The following is an 18,415-nucleotide window of genomic DNA, read 5'->3' on the forward strand; positions in this document are numbered from 1 at the left end:
GATTGGTGAGACCAAAATTTTGTTGTCTCATACATTTTAGAAGTTTACAGAGAGTTGTGTGGACTGTAAGAGCCATACCAAACAAATGATGCTATGTTTTTGTCTATGTGACTGCTGGTGATCTGAATTTGTGGCACAACAAAGTCATCAAGGCCATCTTGAAATTCTTGAAGCATGAAATGGTGTTGTTAATTGTTCATTACTGGCAGGTCAAAAGAATCTTAGTCCTTTCTGGAAATGATTGTGGTTGGTAACTTGTTATTAACAAAAGGGAACGTCGGATAATTCGGACTTTTTACTGTAACGGTACTGATTCTCGGTTACTTTACAGTTTATTTGGGGTCAACAGCGATGATGTCATGGTTACTTGCCAGCTGTTTACCACTACACCAGGGGGTAATGGTCCTCGGCCTCGGCCGGCTCCAGTTTCGTTCCCAAAGTTTCGGTGAATAGAACCGCTCAGGAACCGCTGGAACCGGTGTCGCCGATGCCGTTTCGGACACCGTTCCACGAACGGTTCAGGAACGAGCCCCCGTCAGCCACCGTTTGAGAACGGTGGCTGATGCGGTGGTGAGGTAGTTTCTTCGACACCGGCTGAAATCGGTGTCGAACTGAACAGTAACCGTGAGTGACTGTATGGAAATGGTCATGATGGATCAAAGATGAGCTTTTCATAACTTCTGCTTTGAGCTGGCTTGTCTTACGTTCACTTTCAGCTCTGGAATCTCATCACATTTTGTAATCCTGACATCAATTCACAAAGGAGTAGATATCCACAAACCAGCCAAGTTGTTATACAAGTTTGTGTACTGTTGGTGCCCCATCGTAACTCATCACTGACTTCACCTCATTTTGTATTATAAGAGCTTTGTGATAAATTAGTATATAGATCAATCTCCAAGCCACGATGTTTGGAATTCAAACCCGCACCTTTGTCTTGCTTTTCCTCGCTCTATCCCTGTGCTCATTTCCAATCACATCCGCTCAACTCACCAAACCAACAGCTGTCAGCGACTCAACCACGGCCACTTGCAAGGCACAATGACGGCAACAAGCCGATCACTCTGGTAAACCAACTCCTGAACATTCATTCAGAGTTCAAGTTACAATTATCAGATTGTATCGATTAGAATGGTGTGTACAACACTTGTACCTCATGCCAAATTGGTACTGAAACCCAGGGTGAGGTGTTGGCGCTTTGTGTTGATTGAAAATGAACGATAGTCGTACACTTTCTTTCTTTTGGGGGTACATCACACCAAGTCAAGAATCTGTTTGACAATCCAAAGGCATTGGAATGACTTCTACCTGATTCGATTGTCTCAGACACGGGAGGTCTTTATTAATTCAGGAGCGCTTATGGCTTTAAATGAGAATTTGTTAGATATTTTATCGCCTGCATGGTGTAGTGGTGGAGTGCTCTAGTGACCGCCGTGTCTTCATGTTTTGGGTTCGAATCCTTTTGCATGGTCAGCTTTTTGTAAACCGCTGGGCTGTGCTGTGCTTCCAGGATGTTCCAGGAACGGCTTGACCAACCGGAGGGAGCGGTTCCTCCGGTTTTGCAGGGAGAGTTCCAGGAACCGCTGGTCACGGTTCCACCCACCGTGACCAGTGGTCACGAAGGCGGTTTCCTTCCACCGCATTGTGCGGTGGTGGGAACCGCCTTCGTGACTGGAACATTGAAAACCTCTCAGAATGGTCTCGACTAAATTAAAAGTCGGACGTTTCTGAGCGGCTCCAAAAACGGTTATTGCGCGGTGCGATTTACTCCCTGGTGTAGTCCGAATTTCCCATTGAGTTCACTATCGTCAAAAAAGATTTCTTTTTCATTATCATTCACAATTATCGCTTTCTTTTTAGCGTGATCAGAACATCATATCTGTTCAAAATTTCATTGATCATCTAAAGAAACATTATTAAAAGTACATTATCATCTAAAAAAGAAATCATCGCTCTAAAAAACCGTTATCAAACAACCGTTATCTTGACAAATGAGTGACGATGGCAGTGAAGGCTTTGATTACAATTCTGCAAAAGAGGTTCATGATAAGCTTGAAGCCCTCAAAGCCGAGTATATCGCTGCAAACGGTTCTGTCAACAAATCAATGGGATGGGTTAGATCAAAATATTCCCAGATCGTCCCTTTCAACGCTCCTAACTGGTACCAGCAATGGTCTAAATTTGCTTCTGACCTTATCGAATTGGATGCAAATGAAAGCCGTCCAGTGTTTCACAATTCTACCCCAGTTCCAACTAGACCAGTGCTTTCAGCCGAAGATCCCGTCTATGTGTTTGATCTTGCGACGAATCCTGTATTCCCAGCTGACATTCTGCGCAGCCATCATTCTCAACGGCAAAAAACTCCTGACCGATCACGTCATACATCCCGCCATACATCGCGTCATCCAAGTATCAGAGAAGAAAATTCCGTTCCTATTCTTACTCAACAACAAATCGACGATGCTCAGAGAGTCAGGAACCTCTTGGATCACAAAAACCCTTCTTCAAAGAGGGGTAAAGATAAGCAGTCCAAAGATGTCGACAAAGAGTCTGATTCAGATATTTCAGAAACTGATGAGAAGTTGGCCAAGCACCAAAAGAGGTGGGATTATTTTCCTAGAACAACGGAAGGTCCTCAGTCAAAAGAACATTATACGCCAAGTGCTATTCGATTCGCAACCGCTGTGGACGGCTATGCTACGAGTTTATCACAAGCAGTTAAAGGTTTCAACAATACGGTCAAACCGCCAGATTTTCCCGATAATCTATCAAAAAAACTCTTACAAGGAAGATATATCGATCTTCGAAGAATTAAGGGAGAGTATATCCAATCTAAGAAAGGTATGGCTCCCGCTCTCACAGTGGGAGGCCAAGATAAAAAACTTGAACTTCAGAATAAAATCTTGTCTAGAGAGCTTAACGACGCCCAAGAGTGGTTTTATTATTTTGATATTCTGCAAAAGACTTATCAAGAAGCCTTCCCGAGTTGCTATAAAGATTTTGTTCAATACGCCGAATTTATTAAAGAACAACATATGTCCGACGGGACGCAAGCAGATTGGAGATGTGTCGCTAATTTTGATGCAGCTCTTCGAGGAAAGTTTGCTTCAAACAAGAACCTTTCTTTTGCTGACTGGGACCATCCTAAGCTTTCAACACTTAAGACGAAATACATGGAAGGAGCTTATAATTTCCATAGTCCAGCAGCTTCGACAAGTAATTACCAACAAAATCAACAAAATCAATTTTGCCCTCAGACATTCGAAAAATTTAATCGGAAGAGAGCGAATACGCATCCTCAAAAGTCGGTTCCAAGGACTGAAAATTCACCTCTGTTCTTTGATGCGGACCATAAACACAAAGGCACGTTTGCGATTGAAGATACCGGAGATGCCAAGGAGCCGGAACAGTTTTGTTATGAATGGAACCTTACTGGCAAGTGCAAGTACGGGAAAAACTGTCGTTGACTCCACAGATGTGTTCGTAATTTTTGGGTTTCTTGTTTTTATCAAAATTATTTATTTTATTACCTATTAAAGAGATTCTAGCGCTGTTGCTGACATTCAAGTTTATTCAGAATGTTAAAGGATGTAGAAGGGAACATTCAGGATTCCAACATGAGTGAAGAGAAATCTTCTGCTAACCGGTTGGTATTTTTTATTGTTTGTTTGAGGAGCCAGTTTCTTATTTGTGCAAGAAACTGACTTCTAAGTTTATTATTAGGATAAACTCTTCGGCATTAATTTTTGTAAACGACAAAATTTTCCCGGAGTCAGATCCAGATCAGAAGTTTTTGCAAGGTTACATTTGGGACGGTGTGAATCCTATTGGTTGTTCCCCTGCGATTGAATCAAGTCTTTACGCAAGACCTTTTCCGGATGCTCCTTCGTTGGAAGAAGATAAAGAAGCAGCTTTCATCCTTAAGCAATATCATTACATATTTAAGATTAAAACTCCTATTAAAATTGATAAGCTAGAGGCGCTTTTGGTAGATCATCCCAACCGCCCTTTTGTAGATTCGGTTCTCAAAGGTTTGAGAATAGGTTTTTGGCCAAGCTCAGATCTTCCATCGGACGAAGTCATAGAAGGTCCAAATCATATTTCATGTGAAGAACATCAAACGCTTCTTGAAGAACAATGTCAAGAAGAAATTGACAAAGGAAGATTTTCAGATGAATTTTCGACGTTGCTGTTAGGAATGAAAGTAATTCCGCTTCTCATGGTATCGAAAAAAGATTATTTAAAGATGAGGGTATGTTCTAACATGAGTGCGGGAAAGCCATCGCCTAACGATCTTATCGATAAGGACAACATTGATGTTACTTATGATTCACTGAAAACTTTCATTCCTTTTCTAATTGATATGAAGAGAGAATTTGGGGAAGTCAACTTATTTAAGTCGGACGTCGAAGGAGCTTTTAGAATGATTCCTCTTCATCTGCAATATCAAATTCGTCAGATATATCGCATCAGAAAAAAATATCGAGCGGATCTAATGCTTTGTTTTGGCTCGTCAGCTTCTCCACACATATTCTGTGGAGTATTTTCTTTAGTACTTTGGATCGCGGAGTTTGTCTTCGATATCAAATACATGAATAATATGATGGACGATGTATGGGGCGTTTGTTCAACAAGCCATCTCGTCAATTTTAAAGGCCATCGAATTCCAACACCCCAAGCAAAACTTCTTAATTTATTCGACATCTTAGGAATCCCTTGGGTTTGGAAGAAAAAATTACATGGTCCAATTATAGAAATTATAGGTCATGTCGTAGATTCAGAGAAGATGATTTTCTATCTTCATCCAGATAAAAAATTGAAACTAATTAAGACTGTTGAAGACTTTGTGGCAAAACCGAAGCATTCTTTGAAGGACTGGCAGGAACTTTTAGGTCATACGTCATGGGCATGTACTTCAATGCCTTGGGGGAGATTTGCATTGCAAAGCTCCTATGAGAAGATTGCTGGCAAGACTGAACGGTATCTCAAAGTTCCAGTTAGTAGGGAAATTCAAGAAGATTTACATTGGTTAATTGGTTTCTTCAAAGCATCCGATGGCGTTAAGGTCCTGGAATCATCAAGATGGGGAGTAGTGGACGCAGATTCAGTTTTCTTTTCAGATGCTTGCATGACGGGTATAGGAATCTGGGAACCTGGTTCCTGTTTAGGTTTCTATTTCATTTTTCCTCCCCCAAGTCGTAATATTTTCTGGGCTGAATTATTGGGAGTTATTTCAGCGATAGATATTGGTATTAATAAGGGTTCAAAACGTATTTTTGTTCATTCAGACAGCAAGCTGGTAGTTGACCTGTTTAGTTCTCACTGTCCTAATTGGATAGTCAGGCCATTATTTCATTATATAATTAACCGTTTATTGCAGGCCAAGGCCGACATTCGCGTTATGCATGTATCAGCGGACAACAATTCAGAAGCTGACCAATTATCTCGTCAGAAAGTCTTGTTAAACAAGGAAACATACGAGCCCCTTTGTTGGTCAATCAAAGCAGCGTCAATTTCGTATTTAAACGTCACTTCTTCTCTTTCGTCTGGAGGTTTACAACAAAATTTATCAGTCTCAAACGATCATATGCAACCATGGGTAGATCTTCAATGAAAAAATCGCCTCTTAAGAATATTACTATAGAAGAATTACAAAAATTGTCAAATAAAGATCAACAATCTACTGTGTCTAAGTCTACTCTTATTAAATATAAATCTGGTTTCAAAAGTTTTGCTAACTTCTGTGTTCTGTTCAAATATGAGTTAAACCCATGTGTTCAGTATTTATGTGAATTTGTTTCTTTCACAAGTCGCTCAATTTCTCCAAGATCGGTCCGCGCTTATTTAGTAGGAATTCGTCACATTTTCAAATTAAATTTTCCTTCAATCAAATGTTACACTCTTCATCAAGACGTCAAGGACTGTATGAAAACTTGCGTTAAAGAATGGTCAAAGCCGGTAGTTAGGAAGAATCCCCTTTCTCTTCGTCAAATTGAATCGGTAGTTTGTCAATCTTCTGGTTCACATGATGACAGGTTGTTTTTAGCAATGTTAGGTATTGGATTCGGTGGTCTTCATCGATTAGGAGAAATGATGATTCCCAATCAACACACAAACCGTACCGCAGCGCAGTGGAAAACGGTCCCGGCAGCGGTACGGTACGGTCTAACTGCCAAACCTCAGTGTAGCCGTAGTGAAGTTAACATAATTACTCGGTCAAAACCAGACTACGGTGAGGTCTACCCGTAGTGGACCGCACCGTAGTCACCGTAGCCACCGTAGTCTACGGTCGACTACGATCAAAAAATCGAAAAAGTTACCAAAAGAATTAAATTGACCATAGAGTTAAAGAAAGATACATTGAATTAAGATAGTTGTAATTATGTGATAAGTAATTCAATAGTGATAAAAGAGAGAAAATATCAATGAGATCATGAAAGGGAACAAGAAGATAGAAAGGTAAACATGTATAAAGACTTAAATCTCCTTGTTCTTCTTTTTCCCTTCGCGCAATTCATGGTCTAATAAGTAGGTCACTGCTTCCTGAAACTTACCTGAAGGCACGGCCTTTCCCCTTAGCCATTCTCGGCAAGCAACAGACTGTGAGACAGTGGAGGGCTTCATCGAGCCTCTACTTGACACCGCGATGTCGGCAGCCGACGAAAAAGTCCGCTCAACCGAGCATGAAGTACCAGGTAGGGCCAAGTAATCCCGGGCCATGGTGGCTAATATTGGGAAGGCCTTTTCGTTACTCTACGCAGTCAAATGCAATATCAGTAAAGAGTGTATAGGAGTCATGTGAGGAGATAGTTGTACTCACTGCCCACCAGTCAAGCGCACTGGTTCCTTTGCCAATTGGATTGGCACCCTCGAGATAACGTTTCAATTCAGTTTTGACATCCTGAACATTTTCAGTCGCCAGCGCCGCTGGAAACATGTTATCCTCGTCCTCGTCACTTGCATCTGGTAGATTGGGCTCAACAACTTTGACCGAAGGTGCACGTGGTGCTGGCATATCTTCTGCGTACTGAGAAAAGATGGCGTCCATTGATATACTTGCCTGGATGGCGACATCGGGGTAGAACTTGTTGATATAGTTCATTCTGTGTCAAGGGTTGAGGATTGTCGCCATCTGGACAACCTCGGTTTCGGCGGCCTCATTGGCGTACTGTTTGAGATGCTTGAACATTTCGCTAATCATTCCGTCGAGGCTGGGATAGGTACTGTCACGTTGCAGTTGAAGTAACTCAGATTGCACCTTACGATATTCGGACAATACTTTGCACCCTGAGGCGAAATCACCTTCCATGCGATGGGTGGCACGCTCAAATACCTGCAGTGGTGTGAATGTTTTTCAATTCAAAGTGATCCTTCAAGACATATAAAAGGAAGACAAGCATACCTCAAGAACTTTGTTCACAGAGCGCACAGTGTTCCATTCTTCTTCTGAAATACTTAACCCTTGGAAGAAGTGATTAGTCTTCGAGTCAGTATGCAGCATACTATTGATAATCTAATGTGCAAATATAAAAATGGTTAGGTAAGACCACATCAATAAGTCAATGAGTAAAGTTATTGATTTACCTCATGTCCAGCTGCCGCACGCCTTCGACTATCAGCCTTTGCATTCCACCTTACTCCCCATCCATGAATGATGCTCTTGAGACCTTGGGCTTTGGCGCGCGAGTTGAACCATTGCCGGCGCGAGGAGCTTGAACAGATCAAAGATATGATCTTATCGCACTATAGTAAGAGAATATCAAAAGTGAGCTGCTATACGCACAAAGATTGAAGAAAAGGAAATCACAAATCAACCTTCAATAAGGCCCGTTTGACCAGCTCGGTCGTATCAGTTAGTTCACCACTTTCACACTCTTCGTCTTCACCGTCAGGATTGATAGATGTGGGTTCTAAACCCGCATCATCTTCATCAGATGATGACTGAACTGCTATGTCGTCCTGACCGGAATTGAGAACCAAGGTTGGTATTGGAACAGTTGCCCCCGGTTGAGTTGTTGGTTTAGTATGGCCTGCTGATATGTTCATCGTCTTGAGACCGTACTTGACAACGAGGGCGAGTTTATGACAATAACATCGGACGTGGTTTGCTTCAGAGTTCCAGTAGACTGATTCATCCGCGTTCCAGAACATCTTCTCAAGTTCATCGGCCATAGTTTTGTTATTGGCACCTGAGTCTGTAGTTTGAGCTAATATCTGGTGATTGTAATAGTATAAGTCAGATTTAAATAAATATATAGATGAAACAATTAGATAAGAAACAACTGGAAACTACCTTTTTGTGAAGTCCATGTTTGATTAGGAACTTCCCAACTGGTCTAGCGAGCAAGACACCACAGTGGTGCCATGTTACTAGCTTCAAAGTAAGATGACTGGTTTGATACTTCCAGTTTGAATCGATCCATGTTGCAGTTACACCAATGAAAGCGAGACGATTGCCCTTGGTCGTCCATCCATCGTGGACAAGGCATATCTTGCTCTTGCTATCCTGTAGGTTTCAATGTTCAAACTGGATTAGGCTTGCATACAAGTCCAAAATAAACCATTTGGAAACACAAACCTTGATTTTGCTTAATAGCTGGTCATACATTGAAAAATATAACTCGTTTGCAGTGGTAGCTGCCCAAGTCGGGCTCCTGAGATCGGCCTTATCGTGGGTGAGGTGGAATGCGGCCCAGAGGGTAGGATCTTGGAATCAAACCCAAGGTAGTGCATGTCGTAAAAGCCAAATGACCAAGAGGACATTCAGAATGTCGACGCTGAAAGGAGGTCGGGAGATGAAAGAGTTCATTAAAGCCGCTGATGAACTGGTGGCTGACGGTTTGGTTGAGGTAGAAGCTTCGCGTGCGGCCTTGCGTTCTTGATACGTCATTGGAAGTCCATGATTTGGATCTTTCATCACATTTGCACGGCCTTCACAAGGTTGCCGATTTTTACCGCCGTCTTGATGACAGTAAAGATTGCTGTTTCCATTGATTCCTCGCGTGAACGTTTCAGGACAGTATTTGCATTTGTAGCCACGTAGCACACCAATTGGCTGGGAAAAAAAATTGAGAAATAAATATATGAAATAGATGAGAAATAAAAACATGAGGAAGAAGTCAGTTACATAGCTTTGATCAGTATTATAGAAATGCACAAACATCATCCTTGACCCACACGGGGTCCGGTTTGAAATACGACAAAAGGTGAGTGACAGCTTTGCTTTGCGTTCTTTTAAACGGCTTCTCTTGAGGCGCTTCGGGGCTTGCTTGATCCACATCGACACCTTTGGGGACAGTGAGGTCCTGAGATGATTGAATAATGAAGGCGACATCAATATACATCGATATTGGAAGTTGAAATGATGATAACATAATACATCTACTTACAGTCACTTTGGACCGAGTCGTGACTTTCTTTGTCTTCTTCTTTTGAGTTTTTTTCGCTGGTGCAGACTGCACATCTTTTTTTCAAGCCCTTTTGGGTAGTTGAGATGGCTCATCGTCGTTGGCTGCTGCGCGCTTCTTTGACTGGGTTGGGGTATGAGGGTCTCCAGACGGTTCTTCAGAAGTCTCTTCTTGGTCTTCTGAATCTTCATCATTGCCTTCTGTTTTGTTGCCTTCCGTTTCTTCTTTGCCTTCATCATCGCCAGGTTGATACAATGATAGACGCGAGTCCGCGGAAGTTGATACATAATTGGGATCTTTACGAGCGGGGCTTGGTCGAGTAGAGCGTCGAGGGGTACGTGGTTGAGATTGTGAAGAATTTGTTGAAGGTACAGCGAGTTGAGAGGCAGGAGCAGATATGAAAGAGGCCATAGACTGCGCCTCTTGTGACGTTCCGTGTTTTCTACGCATATAGAACAAATGGAAAAAGAAACGAGGGGTAATTGGGATGATAAAATAGAAAAGGAATAGAAAGTCGATGAATGACGGAGGATTATCGGGGTAATAAAAGAGAAAACGTAAACATAAAATGTAAGAAGTAGAGTGGAGGAAGGGGAGGGAATGCAAAACTTACATCACTTCCTTTCCTATCCCTTGCTTGGACGTGTCGTAGAGCCAAAATAGGCCATCTCGATTGGGCCTGCATCGCCAATTTGGGTGATATGAGCTATGACAAGGGTGGAAATAGAAACACATTTCTGAATCGAGAAAGAATGTGGTAATTTTTGAAAAATTTACCGTAGTGATCGTAGGCCACTACAGACTACGGTTCGTATATGTAGAAATTGCTGAGCAGCGGTACGGTACCTCCCCAATATTACTGGGGGTTTTCCACACTACGGTGCGGCCGGACCGCAGCCAGTCGGACCGCAGCCTACGGTGTCCAGACCGTACCGCACCGCACCGTTGGCCGTATTTCCCTGCGGTCCGGTTTGTGTGTTGTCCCGATTCAGCTTTCCTATTCGACGCCAAGAAAATCATTTTACGTTCTTCACTTCAGTTTTCAACTTGCAAGAAATTTATTCAATATCATCTTCCTTATTCGAAATGTGACTCTTCTTTTGTCGGCGCGCCTATCATTATTCAATCGTTTGAGAATACTTCAGGATGTCCTGTATCTTTACTCAAATCTTATTTACGCTCAAGAGACAAGTTATTTATGGCTGCGACCGAACTTTTCATTACTTCTTCCGGCTCTCTTCCTTCTAGAAAATGGTTCTTAGCAAGATTCCACACATATTTCGATAAATCTTTTTCCGGTCATTCTTTACGGTCAGGTGGAGCAACTGCGTTGGCTCAGGCTGGGGCTTCGATGGATTATATCAAGAGTGCCGGCAGATGGTCTTCGGAGGCGTTCCTAATTTACGTTCGAGGGCATGTTGCCTTAAGATTACCTGAAAATCAAAATCACGTAATTGGGCGTACGTCTCATATAGGTGCAAATGTTACATTCATTTAAAAGGTAAGTCTTAAGAAATATTATTTCTTAAAGAGATTGAGAGTAATTATTGCTCAAACTAGCTATTATGCTGGGGATTTATGAGCTATTATTGCTGTCATTTGTTTATTATAAACTTTTGAGTGTTTGGGCAGATTATTCCACATTACTAACAATTGATTTCTTTCTCTCCTACTTCACCACTCTTCTGAATACCTGTATAGGCGGGTCGGAGAGGGTGTTGTTATTATTATGAAGCAATTATTTCCCTAGGTATATTATGCCTAGGGTTTTTGGCCCAAACACGTTGCTTTTTATTTAAAAGCATTTTCTCTTAAGTTCACTACTGAGTTTCCTTATCCACGTTTCTTGTGGTTGGTAACTTGTTATTAACAAAAGGGAACGTCGGATAATTCGGACTTTTTACTGTAACGGTACTGATTCTCGGTTACTTTACAGTTTATTTGGGGTCAACAGCGATGATGTCATGGTTACTTGCCAGCTGTTTACCACTAGTCCGAATTTCCCATTGAGTTCACTATCGTCGAAAAAGATTTCTTTTTCATTATCATTCACAATTATCGCTTTCTTTTTAGCGTCCCTCCCACCTCTTATCCCTTGTTATGAAGCGTCTTAAAGTCATTATTATATTTAGTTCCAGTCTGGTATATTAGTATTCTTTTAATTATCTCCTTTAAAAAAAAGCACACAGGAGAAAAGTTATATATATTAAAAATTATTGTCCGGTGTCATCCTTTTCTATTCAACCCAAGTATTAGTTGGTTTATTTTCAAATTATTTTATTCAGTAGTTCATTCTTTGTTACGATTTTTTCAAATTTTGTCCGCTACCACCCCAGGGTGTTGTTATTATTATGAAGCAATTATTTCCCTAGGTATATTATGCCTAGGGTTTTTGGCCCAAACACGTTGCTTTTTATTTAAAAGCATTTTCTCTTAAGTTCACTAGTGAGTTTCCTTATCCACGTTTCCATCACATCATTGATGCACCAATGATTATTCCCCATCCACAAGAGTTCTATCCACCTCACAAAATAACTTCCAAAGTATTCATGCATGTCATCTTACTAGGGTGCAATGTGCACAGGGTTTTTTAGGGAAACAAAAGCCTCCAATCAACTTTTTGGGCACATATTCTCATGTCTCGTCACCTGTTTGCTCATGTGCGTGGTCAGGTGTGTGTGGTACAGTTGTGATGCTGAGCATTTGGAACTTATGCAGATCATACAAGACTTTTGCAATCTGCATCCTTCAACCAATAACACTTTCATTTTAACAAAAACACATCTATGAATCTGAATTGTTGTTGAAGATAAAACTCAAAAGGCCAAACTTCTCTCAAGGGTTTGACCGGAATAAATGGTCTCTAAACAAGGAGGTATGATCAGGTCCCCAATAGGCAGCATACAATAGATGACATCCTCAATATTTCTGATTTGTCACGACTTTGCGAGATAGACTTCCGCCGTTATCACAGGACCTTGTGAAAAGTCACAAGTGTGATCCGTACCGACTCCTCGGGCCAGCAGTTCTTTGGTCTGACAAAGGGGGCGTGACCGGGTCTTTTTGACTTCCATTGAGTCAAGAAGACGCGGGTTATGTCATCCTGAGACTTCCCTTCGCTTTACTGATTCCAAACACCAGCCCTCATCTCCTCCAGTCTCGACTCAGCTTAATCGGTGCTTCAGGCAGAAGAAACACTTCATCGTGGGGTATGGATCTAAATGTTGACGAAGTAATCTCGCGCATTTCACAATATACAGGTCGCACAACTTGATTTATCCATCCTTCGCACGGACAAGATGAGTTGACACTTCAATGAGTTACTCTCCATACTCGCATCTTCGATCCGATCGAATCACATTATCGGACACAGGTCGAAGGGAAATCAGTCGATGGAGAGCATTGGCGGAGGCGTGTCCATCACTAGCTCTTTTGGCCTACGAACGAGCGCTTCAAGAGATTGTTCGTTCGACATGGGACATCCCACAATACAAGGTCGTCTTGAATGCTTACAATAAGCATGCCACGGCTAACAATGCACCTCTTCTCTCGTCGGATGAAACATGGCTGCAAGAAACTCAAGCTGAGATAAGCAGGACGTTCAACAAACTGGAGATGGAACTTAAAAACTACACATCCAGCTTGATCAAGGAAAGCATCAGGGTAAGTCGCCTGTCCACCACATAGCACCAATACTTGATTACAAACTTATCCTCCTATCTGCGCAGATCAGCCATCAAGATCTAGCTGCACATCACCGAAAGACAGGTGACACGAACAATGCCCTGCGATCGCTTACCAAGGCCAGGGAATACTGCACGTCCTCGACACAGGTGGCAGAATTGTCTTTTGCCATCCTTGATCTCGCCATGGATTCACACAACCACAAATTGGCGGAAAGTTACATCAACAAAGCTGAGGGTGCTCTTGATGCGGCGGCAAGTAAAGATAACAAGCAGGATGCTGCAGCTAGGGCCAAAATCCCTGGCACCCCCGGTATTTCAACATCAGAGTCGTGAGTTGATTTGAAAATCCTATCTTACCGATATCCGCGCGCTGAGTAGTCAACTACTCCCTAGTAAGGAGAAGGATCGCGCGAGATCTGTCGAGCGCCTGAATGTCGCTAAAGGTTTGTCATATCTAGGACAAGGTTGCTACGCCAAGGCAGCTTCAGTTTTCCTCAAAGTTAGCCGCGAGGCTGGACAATACCCTGACATGGATGCGGTAAGTTTCTCTCGAGCTTCTCTAAGGTTGTGTAGGAGATTCAAATCTAAAAGGTCGGAATCTACATTCCATAGTTGATCACGCCAGTAGATTTAGCTATCTATACGGGTTTATGCGCTTTGGCCACATTCACTCGCCAAGAATTGAAGGAGCGAGTGATTGAAAATACCGAGTTGCGCGCCCTTCTCGAAAACGAACCCCGATTGAAACGTGTTCTCGTCCTGTTTTGGGAAAACAAACACAAAGAAGTGCTAAAATTTTTGGATGATTGGCATGTGCGTTCTTTTTTTGATGTCTACATGTCTTTTGGCCTGCGAACTCCTCGTTCTGATTAGATTCAAACCTCCAGCCGACTTATCGAGTGGATATCTATTTATCCAATCACATTCATACCATCATCAAATTAATTCAAGATCGTGCAATTCTTCAATACTTCTCCCCTTTCTCGTCGGTATCTATTTTCAAAGCCGCAGAGGCATTCGGATGTTCTCCCGATAAACTTTTGGAACGGGTCACCGAATCTATCAGTCAAAAAACCCTTCACGCAAAAATTGACTTGCCGAATGGTCTTATACTTGCCCATGAGGACGAACTTCGAGCAGATTTGTTCCGGAACGCGATCGAATCAGCTGAGCAACTCGAGTATGAGAGTAAAGCAGCCTTGTTGAGATTGATGTTGATACAAGCTGATGTGGTGGTGAAAGATTTACACAATCCAGACTCCATACGTGGCGGCAAGTCAATGATGACCTCAGGAATGAAATGATAATTTTCATTGATTGTAAGACTTGTATCTCATCCTGAGATCTCACCTATTTACCATTATCAAATTTTATTGTACAATCAATTGCTCAGGCTTGATCTCATACATGTAGACGCAACCAAAGTTTTATGGCCATCTAGAATTACTCGTGACTTACTCTTGCTGTAATCTATGTACTACATAGGTCACATTGCAATTTTCACGGCTGTGTGCAACAGAAGCCATTGATCTGTGATGTAGGTTTCTAAATTTGTGAAAGGAAATCCAATAGGAAGACAGAAAGGTTTTCATGACGTGCAAGAGATCAAGAGACCTTCTTGGTTCCTGGTTTTCGCATAGATGAGTAGTACACAGTCAGTGGAAAACAATTTCAAGGTCTCATTTAACCTTTCAGATAGACGTTTCTGAGGCTTGCCGTGACTGATTTATCAGGCAAATGGACGGCATTTCTCAGAATTCAATTCGATACAATCATTACATACATGGTGTGAGACTTTGCTTCATGTAATATCAATCTTGCATCAGTCACTCTATTGAAACATACTCACGTGTTATATACATACAACAGCTGAAGAAATGCTTCTACTGAAATTATTTGCTCTCGATTGACTTTTTTCTTCAGAGTCGATTTATTTTGCCGAGTGACGCAGCCACTCAGTCTCAGCCTGCAAACCAACCAATAATCCTTCTCGATATGGCCAGAACTGACGGTGGAAAAAAACCCTCTCAACTCTCTCAACTCAAACAATCCATTCGTACAGCAGGTTTATCACGAGTCTCAAAACCTCCAATTCCTGGTCGGTCCGGTGATAGAGGTGGCAAAAAAACCAGAAGCTCACTCAGCAGTGCGACTAAAGATCCGGAATTCAGACAGAAGAAACTAGCGGTGAGCACTCCGTGGTCTCATCGGTAATAGGAGGATTCCTCGTTTGATTGTGGCCTTTTTATCACCATTCACAGGAAATCCAAGCAAGCCAGAATCTGTTCGACTTGAAGTCATCAAAGGTCAAGTTTCCAACGAGTAACTTATCAAATCAACGTCAAAATGGATCTCTTCGAGGTGCTTCCAAAAACTCCCTCGTCAAGACGGTTGGAAAACCTGCTCAGTCCGCTACCCAAGCCCATCAACGCCGGGTTGAAAAACTGCTGCCTGAATATCGTAATCGTCATAAATCAACAAACTTTCTCGACAAACGATTTGGTGAAGGAGATTCGTCTCTAACCCCAGAAGAAAAGGCCTTGGAGAGATTCACAAAAGAACGTCAGATGAGACTTCCTGGAGGCGCTAAGAGAAATATTTTCAACCTAGACGACGACGCAGAAGGTCTGTACGATGAAGACGGAGAAGCTGATGGCGGCCTGACTCACAGAGGCATGGATTTGGATCTTGATGATGACGAGGTCGAAAATGGTCGCGATGATGATATTCTCCAGTTGAACAAACAGCCTTTGAATTTACATAACATTGATAATCGTGCCGAAGACAACGAAGATAGGCAGAAATCTAAAGCTGAAGTCATGTCGGAGATCATCACTAAGTCCAAAGCTCATAAATATGAGCGCCAACAGATGAGAGATCAAGACGAAGCTCTCAGGTATGATTTAGACGCAGAACTGAAAGGCATTCGATCCCTTTTACTCGGCTCGGCGCCCAAGCCTCCTACAAACACCATTTCTGACACTCGCGCAAACGCACAATCTGATAATTCGCATAAACTATCAAATACTGATCCTGGTCAACTCCCTCAACTTCAAGAGGCCAGTTCAGCGACATCGCACGAGCAGTGTGAGCTCTCTCACCCCCATAAAGCGACTGAATCAACAAACGCGACCGCTATCGACCAAGATCTATTAAGCAAACTCCTCGGGTCTTCAAAGCGAAGTCCCTCGCCTGAAGCAGATCACGGAGATAAAGACGAAGATATGTACGATCGGTTTGTGCGCGAGTTGGCTTTCGACCCGCGGGCCAAGCCATCCGACCGCTTGAAGACTGCTGAGGAAGTGGCTTTAGAAGAGGCTGAACGCTTGAGGATGTTAGAACAGAAGCGCCTGAAGCGTATGAGAGGTCTCGATGATGATGATGAGGAAGAGGAGGAAGGTGGAAAAAAGAATGGGAGATCGAAAAGAAAGCCCGAAGCTGACGATTTGGAGGATGACTTTGTCTCAGATCAAGGGGAGGAAAAAGAGTGGAGTCTTGGCGAAGGTCTTCGACCTGATGGGGCATTCGGTGCATCTGCTCAGGAGCAGGAAGGCTCTTCCGACGTGACATCTGACTCGGAATGTAACTCTTCCGATAACGACAACGACCAGGAAAGCGATGTCAGTGACTGGGAAGGTATCTCTGATAGTTCACACAAGGAGAAGGAAGGCGAAGACTGCGACTCCCTCCCTGTACGATCACTGGTTTCTAGCACAATTCAGGATCAGCCTTTGACGAAAGCCTCCGCCACCCGAGATCCTACTCAGGAGCTGGCTTATACCTATCCATGTCCCACTTCACATGCCGATTTTCTTTCTATCATATCACAACAATGCGTGAAAAGCGCTGAACTACCCACTGTGGTTCAGCGTATTCGAGTATTGTACCATCCCTCACTGGGAGAAGATAACAAATCCAAGCTTACCACCTTTACTAATGTCCTAATTGATCATGTAATTCATATCACATCTCTCCACAAATCCGATTCTTCAGCATCACCCTTTGGCTTAGTCAACAAATTATTACCCCACATCATAAGCTTATGTCAATCATTTACGCAATCCGCCGCTATGCATTTTGTTTCTAAACTCGGAATTATGCAGAAAAATCTTACTCAGGCGTTGATTGGACAGACGGGTACAGGATGGCCGGGACTCTGCGAGCTAACCTTACTCAGGCTGATCGGTCTTATTTGGTCGACTTCAGACTTCAGTCATCCCGTTGTGGCCCCAGCCGTCCTTATAATCTGTCAGTACTTGAATCAGCTCCAAGTCAAGAGATATAGAGACATGATGAGTGGCCTCTTCATGTGTACACTCATTCTCCAGGTTAGAACCTCATCTGCTGATTCCATTTCGAACTAACATGATGCCATGATACTGACAATGTCTTTGTATCTGCCCCCTTTGGCCCCCTACAGTATGAAGCACTGTCGAAGCGTTTGGTTCCAGAAGCCATCAACTTTCTTTTGTTGTCGGCTATGCGACTCACTTCTTCGAAGCTGGATCTTGCGTCTATTCCAATGCCTGTACCGGCTCCAGAAGGCACTGATACTACGATGTTCCCTCTGAGTGAGGAAGTCTCCGCGAGTCTACAACCTCAGACACTCGACTTTGTCTCACTCTTGACCAAAGAAGACCAGCCCGGCACGCCCTATCCATCCGAGCAAGATAAGGTGGACACATTAGATGTGATTTTATCTCTCTTGGCAAACTATGCCACACTATATAGCTCATCGCCTCACTACACCGAAGTGTTTTCAACCGTGCTGAGCCTGATCAAATCCATTGACTGTCACACTCTGATATGCGAGGTGACCAAGATGCGTTTGAAGGAACTGATAGAAACTATAGAAACTCAATTGGCGACAGCAAAGAGAATCAGACAGTTGAACCCGTTACGTTTACAACTCCATCGCCCTATCCCTATCAAACCACAGACCCCCCAATTTGAGTCGACCTTTACACCTAAACAAAAGGAATTCAACCCTGACTCGGCTCAAGTTGAAGTCAACAAGCTCAAGTCGTTGATTAAAAAGGAGAAGAAAGGAGCGATGCGAGAGCTAAGAAAGGACAACAAGTTCTTAGCTATCGAGAAGGCCAGAGAGAAAGATGAAGCTGATCTAGCCTATAAGACAAAGGTCAGTATAGTCATCCTTTTCTTATTTTCTTAGCGTCCCTATCTTCCACTGACCATCATCCTGTTTCATAGATCGCACGCATCACAGCAGGGTTACAGCAAGAGCGTTCAGAGGAAAAGAAGCAAGAACGGACAAAAGTACGACTGAAAAAGTTGGACAAACTCAGAGGCTCGAAGAAATGA

The 18,415-nt window shown here is 42.8% G+C and overlaps 2 protein-coding genes across 2 annotated transcripts; both read left to right on the forward strand.

The window, feature by feature from the left end:
• Nucleotides 1-12,518: 12,518 nt before the first annotated feature.
• On the forward strand, nt 12,519-14,581 carry MELLADRAFT_44456 (uncharacterized protein; the record flags this gene model as incomplete). The annotated part of the gene is made up of 6 exons (XM_007412849.1): nt 12,519-12,667; nt 12,781-13,070; nt 13,136-13,403; nt 13,537-13,635; nt 13,719-13,906; nt 13,981-14,581. 6 exons carry the CDS (start codon nt 12,619-12,621, stop codon nt 14,395-14,397), a joined length of 1,311 nt encoding a protein of 436 aa, XP_007412911.1.
• Nucleotides 14,582-15,088: 507 nt separating this feature from the next.
• Nucleotides 15,089-18,415, forward strand: MELLADRAFT_37772 (uncharacterized protein; the record flags this gene model as incomplete). Its single annotated transcript, XM_007412850.1, has 5 exons — nt 15,089-15,239; nt 15,365-16,129; nt 16,310-17,421; nt 17,514-18,233; nt 18,305-18,415. The coding sequence occupies 5 exons, from the start codon at nt 15,089-15,091 to the stop codon at nt 18,413-18,415; spliced, it is 2,859 nt and encodes a 952-aa protein (XP_007412912.1).

Source organism: Melampsora larici-populina (genome assembly GCF_000204055.1).
Source record: "Melampsora larici-populina 98AG31 unplaced genomic scaffold MELLAscaffold_33, whole genome shotgun sequence".
Lineage (NCBI taxonomy): Eukaryota > Fungi > Basidiomycota > Pucciniomycetes > Pucciniales > Melampsoraceae > Melampsora > Melampsora laricis-populina.